This window comes from Acartia tonsa, chromosome 2 (genome assembly GCF_053477335.1).
Source record: "Acartia tonsa isolate MP-2025a chromosome 2, ASM5347733v1, whole genome shotgun sequence".
Lineage (NCBI taxonomy): Eukaryota > Metazoa > Arthropoda > Copepoda > Calanoida > Acartiidae > Acartia > Acartia tonsa.
The window spans coordinates 53362433-53389119 of NC_137261.1; the positions used below are offsets into that span (position 1 = coordinate 53362433).

The window sequence follows — 26687 nt, forward strand, 5'->3', positions numbered from 1 at the left end:
CGCCCCTTTTTCTCAAGTTACTCTAGAGTTTAGCTTCTTGACATTTTTCATTCAACATACAACTATAGCCAACCTTCGGGAGGTGATAGGTTTGAATCTCGGTCAGCGTCATAACTAAAGACGATAAAATGGTTCCTACTGTTGCTATTTCAGGTGCGTGATAGAAATAGATATAGTAAGGGATACGTCTTGGCCCATAAACAGACGCAACTCTTACCAACTCGTACAGTTAGGAATTATCAGACAAAGGTCCTGTTGGATGTTACTTAATTAATATCCTTGGGTGTTAGATTATCTCATCCTATCGCGGATGCATTCTCTACAAATCCCCCCTGACGAGGTAAGGTAATAGCCAACTATACTATATGTAAATACCTGGCAGGAATACTAGTCAATATCATTGAGCTGCACAGGTTAGATATAAACTATATACCTGGCAAGAGTATCATCCAGTACTATTGAGCTGGACAAGTTGGATATAAAATATATACCTGGCAATAGTACCAGCCAGTATCATTGAGCTGGACAGGTTGGATATAAACTATATACCTGGCAAGAGTACCAGCCAGTATCATTGAGCTGTACAGGTTGGATAGAAACTATATACCTGGCAAGAGTACCAGCCAGTATCATTGAGCTGGACAGGTTGGATATAAACTATATACCTGGCAAGAGTACCAGCCAGTATCATTGAGCTGGACAGATTAGATATAAACTATATACCTGGCAAGAGTACCAGCCAGTATCATTGAGCTGGACAGATTGGATATAAACTATATACCTGGCAAGAGTACCAGCCAGTATCATTGAGCTGGACAGGTTGGATAGAAAGCCTCCACTCTGGTGATCCGGTCTGGTGGTGCACCTAAAATAAAATATACATCATGAGATGATAACTTTAGTATTTATTTATAAAAATACTAATGAATGCAATATGTATTAAGTTTATTATTTTGTGTTAATTCAAGTTAATTAAAATTTTCTTTATTTTGATGTTATTTGATGAAGAAAATTGAATTTAAGAAGTTAAAATCTTATATAACTTTTGTCAGAATATACAGTATAGAACACCACTTTTTTTAGGGAGGGGGGGGGGGGGAGCTCCAAATAATAATCACTATTCCAGGGAGAGGGGGGCATTAAAATACCCAACTAAAAGAAATATTTAGACATACTTAAAAGCAAAGTTCCACCTTCGGAATAGTGTTAAAGGCTGCAAATATCAAGGTTCACCAGCCACTCTAAACTCTCAAAGAAGATTAAAAAGATGTGAGCAGTTTTTGATATTTTAATAGGTAAATAGACATTCAACCTATACATTAGAGTAAAACACTAGAGGGAGAAAGGGTTAAATAACTGTATCTCCCCATCGTTACCACCTTGAGCAACCTTTCTATTGATTCATTGAAAATCAACCAATGGTGTCGCTTTTATTAACACAGCAAGTAGCAGAAAATAATTTAGAAGCAGACGAAAGAGATCTTTGAAAAAGGAAGGGACGTAGCTGTCTGTATATACATCTATACTATAGATCTGTTACCTATACGACTAGAGTAAAGATGATATGATAATTTAAAGCCGTATTCTAATTATTTTAATGTATAGTAAATTAAAATATTTTAATAGTTATTACATTCACTAATAAGTAAAACTGTATTTTAAAATTAATATAAGGTAAGGAAAACAGATATAAAATGTACAGGTTGAATTTGTCATGTGATTTTAAATGAGTTTAGATCTAATATAAATTATCCAAGTTGAGTAAACTCCCTTTATATGCACCATGACAACCTCTGCAACCCCCCCCCCCCCCCAAAAAAAAAAGAATAAAAAATATAGGTAGTTGGGGGAGTATATAAAAAAATACGAAACAAATAATAGATCAACAATAAAACAGTACACTTTACTGATAGGCAGGAATCTAAAGGGATACGACAATGACCGTTAAATTTATATCCATCCCCAGTGATGAACAACAAAATTTGCCCTTCCTTAGATTGCAATTAACATTCAACTTGATGAACCAACCAAATGTTGTTGAGCCAAAGCATAAAAAAACCGCTAATATAAAACTTTGGAGACTAGTATAATAAACAGCCCAATGTCTTCTCTCTCCCTGACTGATAGGAGTGTTAAAGTCCACAAAGTATGTTCCAATGGAGGCTTAGTAGGACGAAGCCCAATCTGTCCCACTTTTGAGCAAGACGATTCCTATATGACGTTAAATAAAGGGAAAAGAAAAAGGGAAGGGGGGGGGGGAGAAAATCTCTTCAAAAGAGATGGGAGAAAAGGGAATCGTCTTGCTCAAAAGTGGGACAGATTGGGCTTCGTCGAGGTTTAGAAGGTTTTGCCTTCAAGTTTGTTCTTGTGATAAAATATGCACAAAAGTTTAAATGTAATTAGTTAAACATAGAGTTTCCTAATATGTACTCTGGACGTATTCAGTACTTTCATGTTAAGGTCAGGTTTATCTTTCTAAAGGTCATTTTCAAGATTATCAATTTAGAGTCATTTGGAGTAATAGGTAATAAAATAGAACCCTAGCTAAACTATCAAGAAATAGTTATCTATCGTATCGTATTAGAGACAGCTTTCCGTTGATATTATAATTTTAAAAATATTTGATTAAACCAAATTTGTTAGACCCGGGGTGCCCAGGGCCCGGACCAAAAAACTGGTATCAATTTTAAGATTTTTTTTATTCAATACTCATGAAAAAAATGTCTGTGATATGATACTATACATGATTTTTCAGTGTTGCTGAGAACCGGTTTTTATTCAGCAGATACATATCGGTTTCGAAGCCATACTGGAAAATAAATTAAAGAGTTACAAGACCATTAGAATCTTTGACTAACAAAAATATTTTTTTCCTAATGAAAAATGAATAAATCAAGTAAAATCTTTTTTCGTTCTGTTATTTGTTCTTAGAGTTATATATTTGTATTCATTTCAGTGGATTTTATGACATCATTCGCAGAAAAAGAAAGAAAAGATTATAATATTATATCAAGGTGGGGAATTTGAATAAACCTTTAATTACTTTTTTGATAATTAAAGTAAAACACTACAGGGGGAAGGAGTTAAATAACTGTATCTCCCCATCGCAGTGTCCTTATAGTGCCAACCCTTAATTGGGTCTTTGAAAATCAACCAATGATGTCGCTTTTTTTACACAGCCAAGTAGCATAAAACATTTTGGTAGTAGACGAAAATGTCATTGAAAAAGTAAGGGAGGTAGTTATCTTTATAAACATCTATACTATAGATCTGTTGTTTGATTGACAATTCATTTTCCTTTGTAACTCTTGAGTTGGTAAAAGAATGACTTACAAAACTACATATAAAGGATTAAAAAGAAAAGATAGAAAGAAATAGATTTTTGATTAAGGAAAAAGTGTAATTTTTACATTATAATGTTGTATTTTATCAATAGGCCTTAAATTTACTTCATAGGTTTGAACTAAGACACAGCCACAAAAGTAGAAACCAGTTTATCCAAATTCTCCACTGTACAATATAATATATTTTGGGAAGAAAAAATAAATTTCCCACATATTTTCTACGGATTTGAAAGTGGATTTTGTTGTTTCTCTTGATGTTGGAGTTTTTCAAAGGAAATCTTACTAATGTGGTGAAATAATTCATCTGCAGCTGTCGGCACAAAGGTATAGGTAGGTATTTCTAATAATGGGTAGACTAAACAAGAGCTAAAAAACATGTCCTAACTCTTGTGATTTAAAAAAAATAGGTAGTCGGTGCTTTTAGTAAGTAGTAGATGTAAAATGGTCCATAAAATTTAGATATGCAATCGGTTTTTTTGTAGACCTCTTATTTTTGAAGTAAAAAAAAAAATTAAGTTGTTTTTAAGGTACTAAAACGCAACATAAAAAATGAAGAAAATTGCCATTATGAACAAAAATAGTAAGATCTTTAATTTTACACCCTATTTTTTAAATTTTGTTGAGTAATTATTGAAAGAATTTCTTTTGTTGAACCTCGGTGATTAAAAACTAAACATAAAACTTAAATTTTGAACTTTGAGAGCTCGTCACGGATGGGTTAAAGAAAAATCGCAAAAGTAAGGACACGTTCTTTCAATGATTTTAAAACTAGTGCATCAATTAGTTAATATTTTAATATTTTCATTCTTTTATTTTTTTGTCTATGGCGCATTTCTTTTTTCTTTTTGTATTAAATTGATCTAAATTAGAGGGATGCATAGTAGAAGAAAAGCTTGCTTCACCCTTAAACCTTTTCTTGCAGACAAAAGCATATTTCATAATATTTACTTTTCTCAACTTAGCTGCTAGAGGCTTAAAGCTGCTGTTTAAAAAAGATATTATCAAATTTGAGTAAACTATTTTATGAATTGCTTGAATATATACCTCTGGCAGTAATGATGGTATTATCCTCTTAGAAATTTTTTTTCTCAATTTTTTGCCTAGCCGCAGCGCTCGGCCCCCTTGCCTGCCTAGCCGCAGCGCTCGGCTCCCTAGCCTAAAACCTAACCTAACCTAAAATAGTTGTTCGTCGGTGAACGGGGGGGGGGGGGGGGAGGGGGGTTGTATAAAATTTAAAAAAAATTTTCTAAGAGGATAACGCTGTAATGATTTATATATGTAATTAATCTTGACGATTTCTAGTAAATGAAACAGTCTTGTATACAAATGATTTACGTTTTAGTTTTAACAATTAATATATAATAGGGTCATGTCATTCAATTTTAAATATCTGTTAGTTTATTTTTATGTTCTGTAACTATTCATTGCGCTTGTTTTGCCAATTTTGAGATATAATCAAATAACTTTTCAAATGTTTACAATCCACAATAAATTTTCATTTAAATTTACTGAAAAAAATGTATGAACTTTAATTGGTCACAATTATTGAAGTTTTGAATTTCTAACTTTTACAGTTAGGGAGTTGAATCCATTTTTATAGAAGCAGAAATATAATCTATGATTATGGTTTGGACCCTCTAAAACTGTAATCTACCCTTTCACTTTCCCCTCTCTTGATGAAGATATCTTCAACGCCGATACGATTTTTGAAATATAAGATTCCACTTTTGTCTCTCTTGTTGAAGATATCTTCACCAAGAGAGGCAAAAGTGGAATCTTAAATTTCAAAAATCGTATCGGCGTTGGAGATATCTTCACCAAGAGAGGGGAAAGTGGAATCTTACATTTCAAAAATCGTATCGGCGTTGAAGATATCTTCACCAAGAGAGGGGAAAGTAGAATCTTACATTTCAAAAATCGTATCGGCGTTGAAGATATCTTCACCAAGAGAGGGGAAAGTGGAAAGGTAGATTACAGTTTTAGAGGGTCCAAACCATAATCATAGATTATATTTCTGCTTCTATAAAAATGGATTCAACTCCCTAACTGTTTTAAAGATATATTACTTACTGTCAAAAAGATATATTATTCACAATCGACGCAAAATTTATTAGGAAACTATTCAAGCATTACATCAGTCTGGCCATTTTGAACACCTATGGCAGGTGTTCCGAATAAGGATAACCAATTGAAAGTCACTCTTATATACCTTTCTTTAATGTGTAATTTATCATTAGTTTTATTTAATTTTGTATAGTGTTTTGTACTGCACTTTAAATTCAAACATTTAAAAATTGAAAAAAAATCCCCCAGGTGAAATAAAGTCAATGGCAGATTATCCCCTCTAGAAGCAAAACTTGTGATAATTCCGATAACTGATGGAAAAAGGATGGAAATCTGATAAAATGACGGTTCTTATAGCCCTTTAGAGTGCTTATTTACAGTAATACTCCAGCTTGAAAAGGTCCTCTATAGTAATGTGATTTAACTATAAGAAAATGACACTAGAAATGATCGAAAAATGCACTATGTGTATGTGTAGATTGATGGAATCTCAACGAATTTCAACATTTATTTCCAAATTTTGTACACAGAATTTATTAAGGAATATTTTTTTCTGAAGAAACTTAATTTTGCTTCCATCTTTCTAAGTCGAAAAGCAATAATAAATAAGAAAACGCAACCATTTAAAACATTCTAGAGTACAGTTTTTTTTATAAAATATGAAAAGTGTACAAATCTTGAAACAATGGCTTGGCAATCTTGTATGCATTACTGAATTAGAAAAGTAGAGGCAAAGAAAGAAAGATATAGGTATAGGCGAGAATTAGATTGAAATAAGAAAGAAGCCATATATATTATATATTGGAATTAGATAGATATAAAGGTTAAAATAGGCAAAGAAAAAAGATATAAACAAAAAGCAAATTTAATAATGGATTTACAATTACTTACACCAGATTATCATGCACTCTTATAAAGTGAAATTCCTAGCTGGCTTAAAATAACGATACAACCCATCTACTCTCTTTACACAATCCTCTCTCCTCCTTCTGGATGAAAGAACTGATCAATAAATGATGTCCATGATAACAACCTAAATTGAAGATAATTTTTCTCCTACTATAATATCCACGTACATTAATTCTATATCCATTAATATAATAAACAATAAAAAAATAGGTAAAATTATATGGGCAATAGAGATAGAATTAAAAGGCAAGATCCAGCTTACCACATGACAAGCTGAATTTTTTTTCCAGGAAAGCTTTAAATATGTCCTAGGTAGGTGTGTAAAATATTTTTTTAGAAAAGAAAATAATCATCAGTAAAATATTACAATCTACCCCTCAAATTTCATTTCTTCTTCCTAAAAATAAATTCTAAGTAGTTGGAGGTTTAGTACCTGCTCCCAACTCCGCCTATTTAATGAAATGTCCCCTAGAACAATCCAGTAGTCAAAAGGAAAAATAGAATAGTTATGTCTCGCATCGTATTATAAACGGCTTTCCGCGGATATGGAATGTACAATTAAAAGATTAAAAATAGTTTTTTTAGCCCCGAGGTGCCGGAGGCACAGGCTAAAAAAACTGGTTTTAATCTTTTGATTGTACATTTTTATATTCGTAGAAAGCTGGATATAATACGATGCTAGACATAGTTTTTTCGTATGGATGAGAACCGGTTCCTATCCACCGGATTCGAATGAATACGAGAAAAATAAAGTTGAGAACATAAACATAACAAGGACAAATGAAAACAGAATAAATATAAGCTACATGTAAATAATGCAGTTGCAACTCTCAAGTACTTGGAATTCTATCCAAATAATTCTTGACACAAAATAATAAAATATATTTAGCTTTTGTCAACATTTTATATGAACAAACATATTTTTATTTTGTCAAGTAAAAGTCAAAAAGGTTTATTTTTGCTTGCTATGATTTATATACTTTTATCTAGGCGCATGCATGGATTTGAAGCTTTTTATAGTGACTATGTAAAAAATGAGATAAATATAATAATACCAAATGACGTCAAAATTATTCTAATATGACGTCATTTAAGATGTAACGACCAAAGTTTTTTTTTAATTTTTTCACTTTTTTTTTAAAGGCACTATAAAGAGCTTCATAGATCCCCCCCCCCCTCCCCCCAATAAAAAAATAGTACACTCACTATTTAAAGTAAAATTAAGTAGGGGAAGGGGACTGAAGAAAATCTAGTTTGCCTTTTCCAGTATGGCGAAACCAATTGAAATCTTCTGGATTAAAACAGGTTCTCAGCAATACTGAAAAGTCATGTATAGCAGTGTATTAAAGACAATTTTCTACGAATATTTAAATAAAAATCCTAAAATTAATACTTCGGCCTCTCGGTGCTAACAAAATTGGCTTAGATTTTAAACTTTTTCATTTAAATATCAACAGAAACCTGTCTATAATACAATGCGTTAAATTACTATTGCTGTATTCACAAGTTTAAAAGGATTTTTTGACAGAATTATTAATTTATTATTTGAATGACACAGACAGAAATATGAAGGTAAATTAATGTTGTTCATCAAGTAAATATTCTTTTAGATTTCAAGTTTGTGCATATATTTGGTGAGTTACTTTGAATGGTTCATGTCCTTGTCTAAAGATAATAAAATATCTATTTTCTGAAAGTTATTGTTTTAATATGTGAAAAATGGATGGGAATATGCATAGTCATTATAGTGTAGTAACTCTACAACTCATACTAACACTTGCATATGTAAATTGAATTATGAATTATTTTAAGATTCTAGTTTACATGTATTTTCTTTAATGACAGACGTGCTTTTTAAATCTTCAAAAACAAAAGTTTAATAGTTTAATCTTTAAGAGAAGCACTTGAAAATGTCATGTGTGACGTCATAAGAATACTTCTAAAAAGTAGGGATAAGAGGAGAAGTGGGCAAGGAAACCGCTAAAAAAGAAATAAACAATAGACGTATTTTTATGACGTCGCACATGACACTTTCTAGCTTTTCCCTTTAGACCCATGTATTTTGAGGCAGGTACATCTAATTTTTACATAGATCTTATCTAAAAAACCTATATTTTCGTCTACTTTTCTGTTGTTGTAAATTTTCATTCTTGTTTTAAAGTATTTGTAAGAATCTCCATACTGCAAAAGTTATTTCCTTAATTTGCGGAAAATCCAAGAGAAAAGGTGTTTGTCCATAAGCATGTACAATTATTCTAAAAAAAGAGGGAAAAGCTTCATATATGCCATAAGATGGTTTAAGGCTATTTCCAGAAACAAACCCATGAAATACATTATATCTTGAGTCTAGTGTAAGTTTAAACTTCTTATTCATCATCGCTCTATAAAGGGAATAGTAGCTTTCACATAATTGCATAAAGTTGTGAGTAAGATTATTATGTCTAACTCTTCTTAATATTGACCAAACGCATAGTATAATTTAACGCATATTTATAAACAGTTTAACCTAATAAGCGCATTTGACTGGAATCCTACTCACAACTTTATGCCATATTGTGAAAGCTACTAATCCCTTTATAATAATATATTTACAGTATGCTTTGAAACCGATTAATATCCGCTGAATTATAGAAGGTTCTCAGCCATACTGAAAAATCATGTATAGCATCCTATTACAGACAATTTTACACACATATTAAAATAAAAATGTTAAATGAATACCAGTTACCTCGGGGCTACCAAAACTGGTTTTAATCTTACAATATTTGTCAATTGAATATCCGTGAATATTGCTTCCTGCCTGTGGCATGGGATGCAACTATCCATCCCAAAAATGAATCCCATTAATTTGATCAGAAGCTGATAAAGTGATTACTTTTATCTCTTTCACACTTCTTCATCCTTTCTTTTAGACTATCTATCTAACTCTTTTTTTAGGCACATTTTTTTTAGACATTTGCTTGAATGAAATCAAAATTTCTCTTTTTGAGTAAGAGGAAAAAATTCATGTATATCAAGGCCTAACACTTGAGGGAAATTCTGAAGATATTAAAAAATCATTGAATTATTAATGTGTAAATCAAGATATCTACTTGGATCCAGTGTTTGGGACCTTTTTCGTCTGCTAGCAAATTGCTTTCTGCTCTTTTGTAGGGACTTAGCTGTGTTAATATTCCCGACGCTATTGGCTGACCCAAAGGATCCACGAGGCTGAGTTTTCCACTGATACAGTTATTTAAACCCTTCCCACTCTATTCTTTTACTTTAATCGTTGAACTATAGGATTTTAGCTTATTAATAGTCTAACCAACACAACAAACTTGTAACGTAGCTTTTCAATGGAAAATTCAAAAAAGAAAAGTTTTTGTATAAATTCTTTCTTTGAAAATAAATGAATGGAAATGAAATGAAAATAGTGTAAATGTCAAAATTAATGTCAAGAATTGATTTTCCTTTTATAGCAGTTGTCAAATTGGTGACTTTAGTATTTTTTATTCAATTTTGTATGTATATTAAACATTGACTTGTTTTAAAAGTGGGATTTTCACTCTAGTCATAGGAAGGGGGAGATTAGGGGACTTTTTAACTTTGAGAGCTCTGATTTAAACAAAGTCAACTTTGACTTTCTTTACTCATTTATTTAGCAACCTGTGTTTGGTCAGCTCTACTGAAAACCAGCTGTGGATTTTTCAAAAAGTTAGACCACAATAACAATTGCCAGTAGAATGTAGCTCCAACAGCAAATGATATAAAATTTTTAAATTCAATGCTAAGATTCAAAGTTTTCATTTAAAAATTGCAGCAAAAGTAGCCGTTTAAATTTGCCTGAAAACAATGATGTACTGTAAATACTTAGAACTCATTTGATAGATATTTTCATTCTTTTTGAACAATTAAAGTCAATTCTCTTTTAGGCAGGTTAAAAGAATAATAAGTTTGGCGAAAAATTAAAAAAAATTATTCGATTTTTGGTAGATATTCAATAAAATTTGAAATTTTATGAAAGTTTAAATGGCCGGTTTTAAACATGGCTGTAGTTGTATAGAGATCTCTACGAAGTTTTATCAATATAGAATGCTAAAAATGTTTTTTCTTGCAGAATTTTTTTCATTCAGTGGATGCCTTTATCCCTGACTGTGGTATGTGGATAAAATGTTGTGGACAAGTTGGAAAAGGTAATTGACAATTAGAATTCAAGTGCACACACAATAAAGGTGCAAGGAATAGGCCTTTGCACATTTTTTGTATGTTTGTATATAGTTTTTAGTTTTATTGGGTAATTAGCTAAAGGAATTAAAAAAATTTGAAAATGTAACTAATAAATATTTTGTTTCTTAATGTCTTTAGATAAAAACGATTTAAGTTTTTTTTTGCATCGTATTATAGACAGCTTTTCGCCAAAATTAAAATAAAATATTATAAGATTTAAACCAGTTTTGTTTAGACCCGAGGGGCCAAATGGCCGGGATGACAAAACTGGTATTCATTTTATGATTTTTATCTTATTATTCGTGGGAAGTTGTCTACAATATGATTTTTCAGTACGGTTAAGAAAAAGGTTCTAATCCAGCTAATATTATTAGATTTTCAATCCTTAATGTAAAATGATTTACCACAAAAAATGACATTTTTCAATGCAGTTATTCTACGCAGTTTCTCAATTGGAAATTAGCTACCTGACACTGCCTTTGTTACTGAAAGAACTGCACAGATCCCCTTACACACATGCACACTCAAATTCACTCACACACACAACTTTTCTTTAAAAGTTGAAAGCACTTACTCAATTTAATTATTTAATCAGTTTCTACTCATCAGTTCCAAGGATCTTTTATGTCATAAAATTACAGCAGAATCTTTTCCCCATTCATCCTGATTTTACTCTGTAATCATGCTGTAAAAGAGCTTCTCTAGAATTGGTTTGAGTTCCTGGTTGCAAATACAAATTTATTTGCAATAAGAGAACTTAAAAGTTAATCTCTTTACAAAAAGGACAATTCACGTCATGAATTTCTTTTTTGAAGAAAGAACAAAGAATAGATAATTATATAATAGTGCTACCAGAAAGTCAGGTGAAGCTGTTTATAGTGCCTATAAAAAAATGAAGTCATACAATACAAATGACCAATGGTAGGCCAGTTATATGACGTAATTTTTATGGGAACTATTAACAGCTTCTAGTCAGGTATAAGAAATAAAAAAAAACAATTTTACAATTAAAAACACCAGTTGTATTAATTCAGGGATCTAAAGAGATAAGACAATGGCCGATAAATTGATTATACAAATTTACCCCTTCTGTAGATTACAATTAGTGGTTGAAACATTTAGACACTCTACTAAACTAACCAGACAACCAAAATTCATTATAAGTTCCCAATGTTATCAGGCCAACGAATAGGAAAACATTATTTAAAGACTATGGGGACTAGTGTAATAAAACAGCCCAATGCCCCCGCCCCCCCCCGGCCCCCCCTCCTTTAGTTGTATTTTACTAATGCTTACTGACTAATTTAACATTATTAGTACATTTGGAAGTAATAGGATAATGAATAAATATCATTTTTGTCTTAATAATGTTTATTATTGGTACAAAAATAATCATTATTAATGGTACAAAATGTTGCTAAATGGGCTATTTTCCTCAAAATCAAAATAAAATTTATTTCAAAATGATGAATGATTTAAAGAAACTTCTGGCTCAAAGTTTTTAATAATAAATTTACAGCTATGATGAATTTTTTTGCCATTTGGCTGATCTGTTTTGATTATGAAAAAAATCCAAGTTTTATTACACAATTTTCATTTTCTAATGTAAAAAGTAAAAACTCATATATCTTCTGAAGATTTTCTAGTTGAATTGTTTCTTTTTTTTCATGGAATAAATCACTTGAGAGTTTTAGCTAAGCCCAGTACGAGATTGGGGATAAGAAATCTTGCAAATCGTTACTTATTTTCAAGGATCTTAAGGGATACGACAATGGCCGATAAATTAGTGTTACTCCCCAATGAATATACAGAAAATTACCCCTTTATTAGAATACAATTAGTGATTAAAACGTGTGAGCACTCAAGTTAATAAAATAACCAATCAAAATTAAATAAAAGTCCCAAATGTTGCTAGGCCAACGAATAAGAGAACGCTATAATAAAACTAGCGTACTAAACAGCCCAATGTCCCCTCCCACACTGACTTATTTTACGTTTCAAAGTTTGATACCACTATCGCCGTTTTTAACGGTAAATAACAGTGCTACGGCGGTAAAATTAATTTTAGGTTTAAAACCCTCTCCCCCGTAATATAAATTATTTGGAGGCTCCACCCCACCCTGGATCAGGGTCAAAGAAATACTTTTTAGACAAAAAGATAACTATAGATATTAGTTTTTTGTTGTTGTAAATTTTGCTAATATTTACGAATATGTGTATAAAAGATGATTATTTTATAAAACTTATCCAAATCATAGAAAACACTGAGTATATTTATATCTTTCTTTTCAATTTATGTTTAAATATGTTATAAAACTTTTAAAACTAATTATCAAAGCACATTGTTATAGTACATACAATACACAAATTTCAAGCAAATTGGTCCCTTGTAAGCCAGGCAAACTTTTCCTTCGTGATCTTATGTGATAAGACAATGATTTGAGTAAAACACTAGAGGGAGCAAGGGTTAAATAACTGTATCTCCCCATCGCAACCGTCTTGTGCAACCTTTCTATTGAGTCATTGAAAATTAACCAATTGTGTCGCTTATATTAACAGAGCCAAGTAGCAGAAAATAATTTAGAAGCAGACGAAAGAGGTCTCTGAAAAACGAAAGTAGTTGTCTGTATATAATCTATACTGTAAATCTGTTAGACAATAGACAATAATTCATATGCTTCCCAGTTATGATAAACACATTTTATTCCTTCTGTAGATTAATTTTTTGGTGAAAAAGTTTATAAACAGCATGTTAGAAATCAAAATTAGATAAATATACCAAAGCTTTAAAGCCAACAAAGGAGCGAACGTGTTTAAAACATTGAGAAACATCATAATTTATAACCATGTATCTAAAGGAATAACACAATTGCCGATAAATTGATGTACATCCCCAATGATGATATAAAAAGTTACCCCTTTATATTACAATCATTAGTTGAAACGCTTGAACACTCAATTTAATAAACCAATCAATCAAAATTCACTCAAGTTATTAATCCAACGAATATGAAAACGTTATTATAAACTTTGGGTACTAGTGTAATAAACAGCTTATTGTCCCCTCTCTCTTTGATTTACATTCCATTGTTGCTATCTTCATACATAATTTTCAAAATATTTGTGTAATACTCTAACTTTAATGTACAGTACACCAAAAAAAAAATACAAGTAAATAATTAAATAAGGCCATGAAAACACAATAATTTTGCATTTTTTTCAAGTTCAGAATTGCGCAAAAGTTGTATGACTGGTAGGCAGCAGTTATAATTTCAAATATGATCAAGTAAGATGAATAAGTAAAGTTTGCTGAGCACGGTCCTCCTTTAAAAAATAAGATTTACTTTTTTGACTGCAATAGTAGGTACTAAGGTAAAATGTTTTGTATAGCTTCAAAACCGATTAAAATCCGCTGGAATAGAGCCAGTTCTCGCCCTCTTGGAGATGCGATCCTCAATTTTCAAATTCTTTGAACGTACATATGAGACTTTTACAGAAATGCTTCGCATCCACAACTATCTATCTATGCTTGATATAAAATCAACACTATATAGATCATATTATGAACCTTTGATTGACACGTGCCCTGCAATTAACTAGTAGCACTCAGGGGCAAGACACAATTACTTTAGCTAGGCCCAAGGCATTATTTGTATCAATTTATGCATTCATAGGCCTGTTTCTACCTATATGACACCATATATGGGTAACGAAAGCCTATTCATGGTAATCTGTATGTGATTTGCTAATAGTATATGTTTATTAAAGATATTATGTTTATAGTTAATGTAATCATATAAACAACCAGTACATATATGTATGCCTACAACTATGCCTGATTTACGTCACATATTAACACACAGATATTTAATTGCACAGACAAACACTAAAATCCTGGTCCAGAGCTAATGTTATAGCATGTACCTCTTGAATTTATTCAGTTATTTACTAACTCTCCTACCATCAACTTCTCTTTCTGGCTTTAAAAAGGTAATGACTTAGTTGTTTGGCATGCATTGTAGTTTAAATTTAGGCCCCTTAGTACTTAGCATGAATTGAGCTCAGGCCTTATGTTAGAACTCTAACACTTAGCACAATTCACTGCTTGGGACTTAGGGCACATTTCTGTCCTACTCTACTTATAATTTTAACACTTATCCTGTAAATATTTCCATACTTAACTTATGCACTTGTGATATAAATACACTTTATAAAAACATTTTCCTTCCTTAATACTTAATATACTTATATGATTCTGATCGAATATCAAAACCAACCATTTATTCTTAGGTTAAAGCAACATAATACTTCGCGTGGGTCTTTTGTTGAGCTTCCACCAGCTCAACCAAATTCGTATTATACTTGTGGGAATAGAGGGTTAAGCATTCTAAATAAGCGAACCGACGATGAGAATGTCTATGTGTATTGCATTAAAATTAGGTTTTAGTAGTACTCATAGAAGAGCGGTCTCCATACCTAAATATGGACAAACGCCCCATTCGCACACACAATGGTGCAACTTACCGGTTGTATCTTAGAAAAAATTTTACTTCATAAATTTTTTTTCTTTTTTTCCTTACCGTACCCGAACCGCCTAAGGCAGGTATTTTTACCAAAATCGAATAATTGTAGCTATGGCAAAATCGGATTTACCAAAACCTGTGATACTATTTGAGAGCAAGGTTAGGACTATGAGGCGTTTGAAGAGATAGGGACTGAAAGGCACGACACAAATGCAATTGAGAGCCTCGTGTACGAGCAGTTGCACTAGCTGACACTCTAGAGGCCCTAGAGAATGCTAGCATATTTGTGGCCATTGGTCGCCGCCCTATAAGGACACTCACACTGGTTGACACTCTAGAGGCCCTAGAGAATACCAGCACACCGGCACCTCCATGTCCGCCTCTCTTTAGTAAAACACTTGGGTTGGAATAATCTATGATTGAGCTAGGTGCAAAATTTTGATTTCTGGACTTAGTCAGAATTTTGAAATTTGGGAGTTGTGCTAGGTGGCGGAGTATATATATAAATCTTCGGACTTAGTATGATTTTTACTTATTCGAAAGTTCTCTAAGTGTTGAAATACTTGAATCTTTGATACTTAAACCAGAACTTATTAAGAATCAAGCATGGAGTAACTTTTCATTTATAAGCTATCAAAATACTATTTGTAAAGGACCATTTTGAACTGCCTTATTAAATGAAAACTTAGGAGCAAATCCTATAGAACACGGGAAACGCTGTTAGTTGGGATACATATTGTCTTTGGAGCCATGTTTCTGAAACAATATGCCGAAAGCAGTTAGTACTCTTGAGTCGTAGTAAAGGGCCAAAAGATTATTACAAACTTGTAGCATTTATACTCAAGTTAAACTGTACTAATACTTTGGTGCCGTTAGAACCGATTTTCTGAGATTTGCACTTACTTATACATGCCTAGGACTTATATTCTTAATGCAATTCTGATTTATACGCGGATGTATCAAAATAACCATAGCCTCCAAAAAAAAATTTTTGAGTTAAACAAAATATTTCAAAGTCTCAAAGATATTCTCAACATCGATCGGTTGGAATGATATAAGTGTAGACAAATTGCTGTATGCAATCAGAGAAATAATTCCTGAGACTCTGAGCAAAATATTCCACTTTTGGACTTAGCACCGTTTCTATTTCTTTTGTTACAGAGAGAATCTCGAATTTCTGGACTTATAGTAATTTTTATGAAATTGTGAACTTGGTTGGAAATTTACCAAAATTTCGGACTTGTAATAATTACGATTTTTCCAACTAGATTAACAAATTTCATTTTCCACACTTAAAAGAAAATTTTGTCTTAGAGTATTTTTGTCTTAGCCAAAATATTCCAATTATGGACTTAGAGAGATTCTACTTCTTTTGGTGAAGGATAATTCTAACACTCTAATACTTTATAATTTTAAAATCCTTAACTTAGCGAGATTTGCATTTAGTCAAAATATTCCAATAGTGGACTTAGAGTGATTCTACTTCTTTTGACTTATAGGCAATCTCTAAAGTAGCTTTGTGAATGAACTGTTAGGAAATTTCATCTCGGACAAAATATTCCACGTCTGGACTTAGAGTAATTCTATTTCTTTTGTCTCAAGAAAATTCCACTATTTTTGTACTTAGCATGATTTCATTGAAAGATTTTTGGACTTAGTCAAAATTCACTAATTTTGTACTTGGTATAATTTCAAAAAAAAAAAAATCTTTTTGACTTAGTCAAAATTTGCTAACTTTTTGTACTTAAGATAATTTTTGATTTTTTTTCCTAGGCCAAAATTTATTGATTTTGTACTTAGAATAATTTCATTAGAAACTTTTTGGACTTAGTCAAAATTTTCCAACTTTGGACTTAGAGTGATTCTATTTTATTTTGACTTAGAAAGTTTTTAATTCAATCTTAACTTAGAAAATCTTTTGTTTGTATGTTCCTTACAAACACATACATAGATACAATAAACAGTTCACTCAACAATAAGTAGGACATGAAAACTAAATTTTTACTTGCTTTGCTAATGCTAAAATTTCTATTTCATGTGCCGCCAGAATTCAACAGACAACTTGAGAAGAGTTATAAACCATCAATCATTAGTGATAGTGAATATTAGTGATTTAAAAGTATAGTCAACAACCTAAGCCCTATATGTAATTTAAAAGCACACTTATAAGAGACAAAGTTCTAGCAACCAAACGCAGCAAAAGGTTGCAGCAGCCTATCTTGGGAGTCTTGGGACGTCTCTAAAAGAAGTAGCAAGTAATATTGGAAGTACTCTACTGTCTTTATAAAACATCCGGATTAAAACAAAGAAAGAATATTTTCTTTTATACCATTGAGAAAATTTAATTTTACTTAGGATTATTAGTATAAAATCTATAACCAAGTAAAATAAAGTGTGTACATATAGTTCATAGTCTTTATAATCTAAAATTGTTACCTTTTTAGAAAAAAAAGTGCACTAATTCAGCTAATTTGATTTTCAATAATATTTGACCAAGCAATAACACCAACCTTGTAGTCTACTTTAAAGAGTTTGATTGACAACTTCCAGCGTATAGATTGATCACCTTGCGTAGGATATCACACTTCAGTAAGACACATAGAATATTGTGTTCTCACTAATTAAGTAGAGCACATCCGGTCTATAATAACCTTGAAAACAGACTGATTATATTCATATATATAGGATAATCTAAATTGAGTCTCAATAATATAGTTATAAGGATTGAAATCACAAGTGAAGCCCCGTAATAATTCGCGAATAATACTTAGTAGGATTGGTAGGCATACCCTAATACAACTATAAGTATTGGGTGCGAGATCTTTGATATTCAGGCAAAACAGTTGCAATACTATTAGAATATAGACGATCCTTTGGGAGTGAACCTTAGTAAGTTATATTCATAAAGCCTTACAGGAATAAGCAGATTGTAAGCTACATATCCTTAGAGTGAAGTAAGAATTCAACAAGGATTATAAATTGCTGTTTTTTTTCTCAACAATAACATTTGCTAGGAAAAGTCGACGCCTAAGCAAATAACAGTTAATTTGTGATAGTATATTAGCATACCCAAATTAACTTCGCTGCAAACTTTAACAATCTAACCTTATAGCTAATTTGTATAGCTAACTAACCCACATTAGCTTTGTAAGCAAATACAGAATAATTCTAAGTAAAAGTGTTTCTACAGTTGAGCTTAATTAAGGTTAAGAGTGCATTAGCGCACACTCCAGAATAAGATTCCAAGCTCACACGCAAGCATTCACGACGTAGAAACAACTGTAGGTGAAGTAGACAATACATACTCATCTATATTTAACAATTTTAAAAGAAAAATTTGTTATTGTAAACAATTCCTGATTGTTTTAACGTTAAGCGCATTAGTCGGTTTCTTCTTGTACCTCTGCTATTTAAATCCTAAAATAGTACAACATCTCATAAGCTTCTTTAAAGAACTCATAGAAAGTTTAAAAGCTTTAAGCTAGCTGTAATGCCATTATTTAATAAAAGTAAGAAAGATGACAACGCTGAAAAGGCGAACACTCCACGTCGAGGACGCTCGACGACGCCTGGAAGAAGAACTCCGTCAGCTGATGCAGCTTCTGCAGGAGATGATACACGAAGAGAGGAACCAATGCCCAACCAGGAGGAACCAGAACAGAATGGTGAGAGAACCAAGACGCCAGAACCAGACAGGGAATCTGTAAGATCCATACCCATGCGAGAGGACTCACCAGACGCACTGATCAGAGATCGATATGTTAGAGCAACACTAGCAGATCCTCTGGGAAATTTCCTGTTCCCACAATTCCTGGATACAATAAGACTCTGTAACCCCAACCTACGTGTGGACTCAGAAATGATGAGGAACTTCTGTACCAACTACACACAGAGTATGAGGGAATACAAAGAGGAACAAAGACGTGAAGTTGAGTTAGAAGCCCAGCGTATTGTACAAGTGGAGAATGACAAACGCACTCAACGACACTTCAGTAACTTCACCAACCAAACTGGAATTAAACCACCAAGCAGCTATGCAAGTAAGAGCACCCTAAGCAACGATCAAAAGCTTAAGTTAGCCAATGGAACCTTCCCTCTCAAGCATTGCTTCAAAGGAGATGGTAAACCACCCTACATTACTGATTACCTATCAGAGATGAACACTGCTCAGGAGTTATGTAACCTCTCAAGATCAGAATTTGAAACCTTTATGCTTAGAACCACAACTGGCGAAGCATATACTACTATCCAGCAGAGTTTCAATCTTGGACTATCTATTGAAAGTGTCTACAATAGCTTACTGCTACAGTATGATATACTCATCAGCCCACAGGAAGCTCAAGCTAAGCTGATAGCCTTTAAGGGAACAAAAGCCATGTCATTCCCTAAGCTTGTCAGTACAATTCAGAATCTTGCCAGCAGAGCCGCTGTTCATTATACAGACAAGAAGGAAAGACAGAATGTATTCAACATAACTGCAGTGGAGGCACTCAAACGTAGCTTACCAACAAATAGCCGCAATATAGCATCTGAAAACCATCACAATCTCACACATGATCTTGGAAGATCCCCTACATATCATGAGTTGACCGCTTCCATGTATCCTAGAACTGAAGACCTAGATCTGGACCTACAGCAGAATGGTGTATCAGCCAGTTACAATGGAGACTTATCGCTTCATAAAAAGACGAACAACACCAACTACTCACATGACAGGGATACAAGAATGAACAGAGACAAACAACCTGCTAAAGTTGCCGCTACGTCAAGCTATTATAAAAGGCCAACAGTTAGAGAAGTTACTGCTAAACCAGCCTATCCTAAAACCTACAACAGAGAAAACAGGGATAATAGAGATAGGCAACCACAAAAGAACACCAAACAAGATTATCATATCTCCTATGGTACATCCAATAAGCGCTACTGCGGTGCATGTGGTCAAAACTCCCACAAAATATCCGATGGATGCAGACTACTGTGCGATGACCAAGGACGACAATATCAAACAGCACTAACATCCGGATACTGCCCAAGCTGTCACAAGAAGTATGGCAAAGACCTATACCACGCGCAACACCTATGCCCTGGACGACCAGCAATGATGGAACTGTACCATAGTGGTAAAGTAAGACCTGGTGGTGTGTTTAGACAGGCATATGAAGAATGGGTTGAGGCCAAAGCCAATGGACAATCCAAGGAGCGTGGCAGAACAGGTAGAGTTAACGCTATCACCGTTCGAATGGATCCAAACGACCCCAAGATTTTAGCGGTCGATAGTTCTGCAGCTATCATGGATGAAAATAGGAAAATGTACTTGAACTGTTCTGGCTGTATGTCAAATGGAAACTACGATGTATACATGACAGCTTTGTTTGACTCAGCAGCAGACAGAAATATCATGTCAACCAGCTATTTTGGTATGTTATTTGGAGTACAACAAAATGAGGTTAAGAACCATCTGGAAAAGAGTGACATGGTTCTTGTCAGCTATTCTGGACACAAAATCCCAGTAGCTGGAGAGATAACTCTCATGATTCGTCTCACACAATTCTCAGGCATCTATAGACCAGTACCATTTATGATTGTACCTGAGGAACACAAGAATGTCACACCTATGATCATTGGAATGAACGGCATTAGAGATCTCCAATTAGGGTTGACTTTCGTTGCGGATAACCACCCGCCAGCACCATATCTATACTCTATGTTCCATCCTGGGAGAGTACTAGATAGCCTGTTCTGTTCTGATTATGAGTTACAACTCTGCACAGGGACAATAGACAAAATTGACCCTAATGAAACTCAGACTATAGAAATGAACATCAACCATTTCTTCAACTTAGCTCCTGGAACAAAAGTCATTCTCAGCGATGACCACATTGCCAATGATAGAAATGGAGGAATTAAAATTCAACCTGGACAAACGCAACTGACTGTCAACAACCGAGGACAACTTAGTGGAAGAGCAATGATAACAAATGTCACTGAACATGCAATCACTAACACTGTTATCACCGGATACTTGGAACCAAGCAACCAATTTGTAGTCAAGGAGATCACCACAGACTTTGATTTTACGCAATCATTCCTACACAATGTATCTGTGACAACTGAGCTAGATGAGATTGTACAAGCCCTGGAGCGACACGCAGAAAAGGATACGGCTCCAGCCATCAATCAGATTTCACTAGACACCAGAAACCACTCAGTTCAACTCTTATAGCTACCAAAATACAGCGCCATCAATCTGGTAGAACGATCTTTCCCTTTAGCTGATGGATATATACCGAATCCTACAGCTATAAACAATGACACTCCAATACCAGGAGTAGCCTTATCTGATTACCGATCTAATATTGATGAAATTCTAACTACACCAGATCCTGAAAAGAATAAGCTTTTTGAAAATAGTGATGACGTTATTGAACTTGGCTTAAAACATATAGCTGAATCCGATAACCTCATGGACTATGTAACAGAACCTACTGGCTACAGTGTGCCTAAGGATCAGTTTGTTAAACCAGAGGATCTTGTGGTGCTGTCAGACTATCCACCAGAGGTAAGACATTATATAGAAGACATATTCCTAAAATCTTACCCTGATATCATATCTACACATTCTACTGATAGAGGTAACATGAGTAAATATCTAGGCAATTATACAATTAGACTAAAACCTGGTCAAACTTTACCCCAGCATAAGAAATTATATTATTTATCACCCGTAGAGAAAATGCAAATGCAATCTATCTTAGAGTTTTTGTTAAAGAACGGCACCATTGAAAGAGCTAATTTGGATGGGGATTCCTATAACAACTATGCAAGCCCAGCTTATCTGATTCCAAAGTCGGATCAGGGGAGCTGTCCTCGTTTAATTGTAAATTTTCAACAATTGAATCCTTGTCTGCAATCTGAACCTGCACTGCTACCCACAGCAGAAAACTTGATTCAGTCTCTAAGGGACAAATTTGTGCATAGTAGTAGTGATATGGCTAACGCCTTTCATAGTATAACGCTAGAACCTTCTTGCAGAGACCTAACATTGTTTGCAACCCCCTTAGGAGCTTTTAGACATGCATCCTTACCAACCGGCATTAAGACTTCACCTGAAAGTCTATCACGCTTTATGGAAAAGATATTACACTGGGAATTGGTTTATGATGATAATGGTAATGTTGTAATGGATGGTGATTTAGCCAAGATGGTATACTCACCTATCCCAGAAGTCCAACACATTTACGATGATTTCATTGTCTCAACTGAACTAGCTAAAACTAGATCAGAATCATTGAATATACATTTTAAGATTTTGAAGAAAGTTATGGGGAGAATACACACGCATAAAGGAAAGATTAGTTTAAAGAAATCACAACTTTTTAAAAGTAGGGTAAATTTCTTTGGGTTCTTCATTTCACATAATTATTGCTGTGTAGATCAAAGGCGAGTACAAAAACTTCTAAATATTCCCATGCCTACTGATATTACTATAATGAGATCTTTTATGGGAGTACTACAAAGTATGCATAAACATTTAAGATTTGATATTATGGCTCCTACACATATTCTAACTTCACTTACTTCTACTAGAATAGGTAAAACTTTTGTCCCAACTCCAGAACAAAGACAAGCATTCGAAGACATTAAGAAAGCTTTAGCTTCAGGACCAATTTTTAGCAAATTAGTTAACTTATCTGCACCTAAGATTATCTTGTCAGACGCAGCCGGCACCTCAACTGGCTCATATTCGGCAGTCTTAGCGCAAATAGTGACACCAGAATTACAGGCTAAAACCCTACCCCCTGGGCTAAACTTCGATGACCCTGTACACCATGTTATTTATGATAATAGGTTACCAATTTTACCCCTACCTTTGCAGAATGAAGGTGAAAACATTAAGGATTATGCGAAGCGTATGTCTGAAGATGGACCACCTGAGTTTGAATATTTGGCTAGTAAAACTTTGGGCTATCCTGAAGACACTGTACACAATAGTCTCGGGATATCTTTACAATTGCTTCTAGAACTAAATAAAGTTCAAACACCTCTGACCACTATCCTGCAAAGAGCATCAAAAATTATACGTTCTACGATGTTGAGACAAAAGTATATTCAATTTGTATTTAATAATGATAGGGATAAATTCTTAGAATTTATTCGCAAACTAGAGCATGGATATGTATATCTAGATCCGCAACAACTCATATTTGAAGCTCTTAGTGTAGCTATGTACCGTCCTGTGATAGTTATCACAAATATAGAGGGTGTCAAACCTGTCACTCAACACTGTTCAGACAAAACAAAACCCCCTTTTGTATTTTTATTATATGGACACAAAGAGCAACACATAGTAAGACCCGCAATGGTTTCATCAACCAATAGCTTTAATTTAAAATCTTTAGCGTCTATGTTTGAAATTATCGCATACACCTCAAAGAAAATTACCGTTGCTGAGTCAAGATTACATATCATAGACATTGAAATCCTAGGAATTATTTATGCAGCAAACTCGTTTAGAACTCTAATAGGTCCAAGCTGTGAATGTACTTTGTTAACAGACGCAAAGTGTGCTTATTATCTCTTTAATCCTAAAGCATTAACAGCCGTTAATAAATTGAAGAGGTGGAATACCACTCTGTTAACTCTAATACCGAAGCTAACAATGTCTTTCTTAAGAGGAGAAGACAATTTGGCAGATTTCTTAACAAGGGCATATAAGGCTACTTTACCAAGCATTAAAAAGGTAGCCCTACCTAAATTTGTTAAATCTGGGTTTGAAGATAACTTACCCCAATATAAAGTTTGGACTATTGAGGAATGGACACAGTTCATTATGGATAACCCCGACTATTTGGGTTATGATGAACAACCCCCACAGCCAAAGCAACAAAAACCCAAAATCACCATAAATTCACTTGCCGCAGAACATAGAGTTATAGGCAAAGTACTAAGACCTTTGGAAATCCTAAAAGAAAGGATTAGCATAGAAAATATAATTGCAAACCAAAAAGAGGAATACTCTGATATTTACACACGTTGTCTAACCTCTAAATCAAACACCTACACTTATAAAAGACAGAACTACGAACTTAAGGACACGATTCTGTTTACAAAAATAAAAGGAGATTTAAAGTTTATCTCCCAACCAAACTATTACCAGTATTAGTATGCTATACTCATCTTTTGTTAGTACATAGTGGAGAAATTAAAATGCTTTTGAATATGCAAAATTTCTTCCACCCTAACCTTAAGAAATATGTTAGAAATTACACTAGATCTTGTTTAAATTGTCAACTTCAAAATTCATCTACAAAACTAGAACAAGTAGGAACTTATAGTACAATTTCAAGACCTTTTGAATGTGTAAGTATTGACTATATACAATCCTTGCCCCCATATCGTAGTTATAATCATATCCTCACTATAGTCTGCCAACTAACAGGAATGATTCTTGCATATCCCATGAAATCACTCACATCCCGTGAATTTATAAACAAATTCATGTTTTATTTCTATCCTAATTTCTCCCCCAGACAAATATTGTGCGACAATGCAAAATCATTTTTAGATAAGCAAAATTTAATATTCTTTGCTTCTATTGGCATCCGAGTTTTGTATTCTACTGCGTACTTTTCACCCTCTAAAGGATTGGTAGAAGCTAGCAACAAAGTAATAAAATGGCCAATCATTAAAATTTTGGCGCAAGACTCAAAAACCTCATGGGTATATCTACTACCGTTAATAGTCCGACAATATAATTGCACTAAAATACCAAAAACGGGATTTTCACCCATGGAATTATTATTCGGGACACGTAGCTCCCTGTCTAAATTGTTCTTTGGAGCAATAAAACCGGATGAATATCACCCTGAAATAGCACGCACAGAAGCTTATGTGCAAGACCTCTCAGACGGTATACAAGAAAACTTGGACATTTCAGCAAAAGCTATTGAAAAGGGAAGGGAGGCAAGACTAAAGTATATTAACAAAACCCGCATACACAAACAGTTTGATATAGGAGACCTTGTCTTGGTTAGAAATAACACCATTACACCTGGTGTTAACCCCAATCTTAGACCTATCTATCATATTTCACCCTATAGAGTTTTAGATGTAAGCCCTAACAGTTGCACGCTTGAAAGAATTTCTGACAAGAAGACTGAAATATTTAAATACTCTTTCAACGAAATCAAAAAGTTCAAGCCAATTGACGAACATTTTGACACCCTCCCAGAGGAAATAAGGGATATTATCACAAAGCCTTATAATAAACTCACAAATCAAGAGATAGCCACATTAGTTAAAAATGACACACTTCCGCTTATATTTCCGGTTAATTCAAAAGATCCACAACCAGGAATACGCGCACACTCACCCTTAGAAACACGAAAAGAAGCGTCACAAAATAAGAAACCATTAGATTCTGATTCGGACATAGAGGACTCAAGTGACGACGAGGACATGACACTCGATTCCGTATTTATTACCGGAGGTCGACGACTTAGGAAAATAAATGATAGACATGTCAGATTTCGGAATGGCACAAGTTCACAACCGTAATTTACATTTCCATTTACCCTGTAAACTTGTGAACAATATGATAATATGTTATTCTAATCTGATAACTAAGTTATCATATTCATGTAAATGTTCCCACTCAAAGTTATATATTCAGTGGTATAATATACATTTTTTCTCTTCAACGGGGAGACCAACTATATGCAATATACGTCGACTAAAGAGTCGATCCCTTCAAAAACACTTACATAAAAAAAAAACTTTTGCATATAGAGAGTTTTGAGTCTGTATAGGCAAACAGAGTCAAACGATTGATACAGATTGTACAAAAATGCGAATGTTACAAATGTTAAATACGCACCCTAAAATATACACAAAAACTATTTAAAACATTTAATACAAATTGTACAAAGTGTACAAACATAGCAGTACTAATAGACAACCTATATATATACGCCTTGAATTATGATGAGTTGATTAGTTATTAGAAACTATAACCACTCTACATACAAAAAAAATATGTCAAAAACTTTAATTATAACTTCGGACAGGAAACGCCCACTCAGAATTTTAGTAGTAGTAAACAATAACGACAACTTAAATTTTAGCCTGAAATTGAGTCAGTTTACTATAACATATCCACAAGTGAGGAAATCACCAACCTTGTGAAGTACTACAGTTATCACATAACACGTAAGTCTTAACAGAATATTTTACAAAAGTTATAAAATGCAAACTAGATTCCGAAAGCCTATGCCTAGATCACAACGGGTTCTACATGAGACCTTCGCAAACCTAGTAGAATATTGTTATAACTTGCTTACGATGATTAAAGAAATGTTAGCGTTTAAAATTAGTTGTGGAATCAGCCAACCTAGTCGCATTGTACGATACTTGCACTGTCGTATACTTAGAAACACTTATAGAGACGCATACAACCGTTTGGTTATACGGTATAGACAGCAAGAGTATAGAAACCGACAGACTATAACAGACGAATTACGGGCAGTAGCACGCCAAATAGAGAATTTGAGAGACACAGTCCTTCTTATTTCTGGACATTGTACTCTCCCCACTATCCACGAAGAGTAAACTAGATTACAATTGATTCTTATAATCTGAG

General features: G+C 33.5%; 1 protein-coding gene across 1 annotated transcript in view; it reads right to left on the reverse strand.

The window, feature by feature from the left end:
• The window catches only part of LOC145312169 (neural cell adhesion molecule 1-like), an 85658-nt gene that overhangs the window by 23714 nt on the left and 35257 nt on the right, over nucleotides 1-26687 (reverse strand). The window contains exon 4 of the mRNA XM_080151356.1: nucleotides 782-865. Coding sequence (XP_080007482.1) covers nucleotides 782-865 — 84 coding nt within the window. The remainder of the gene's footprint in view (nucleotides 1-781; nucleotides 866-26687) is intronic.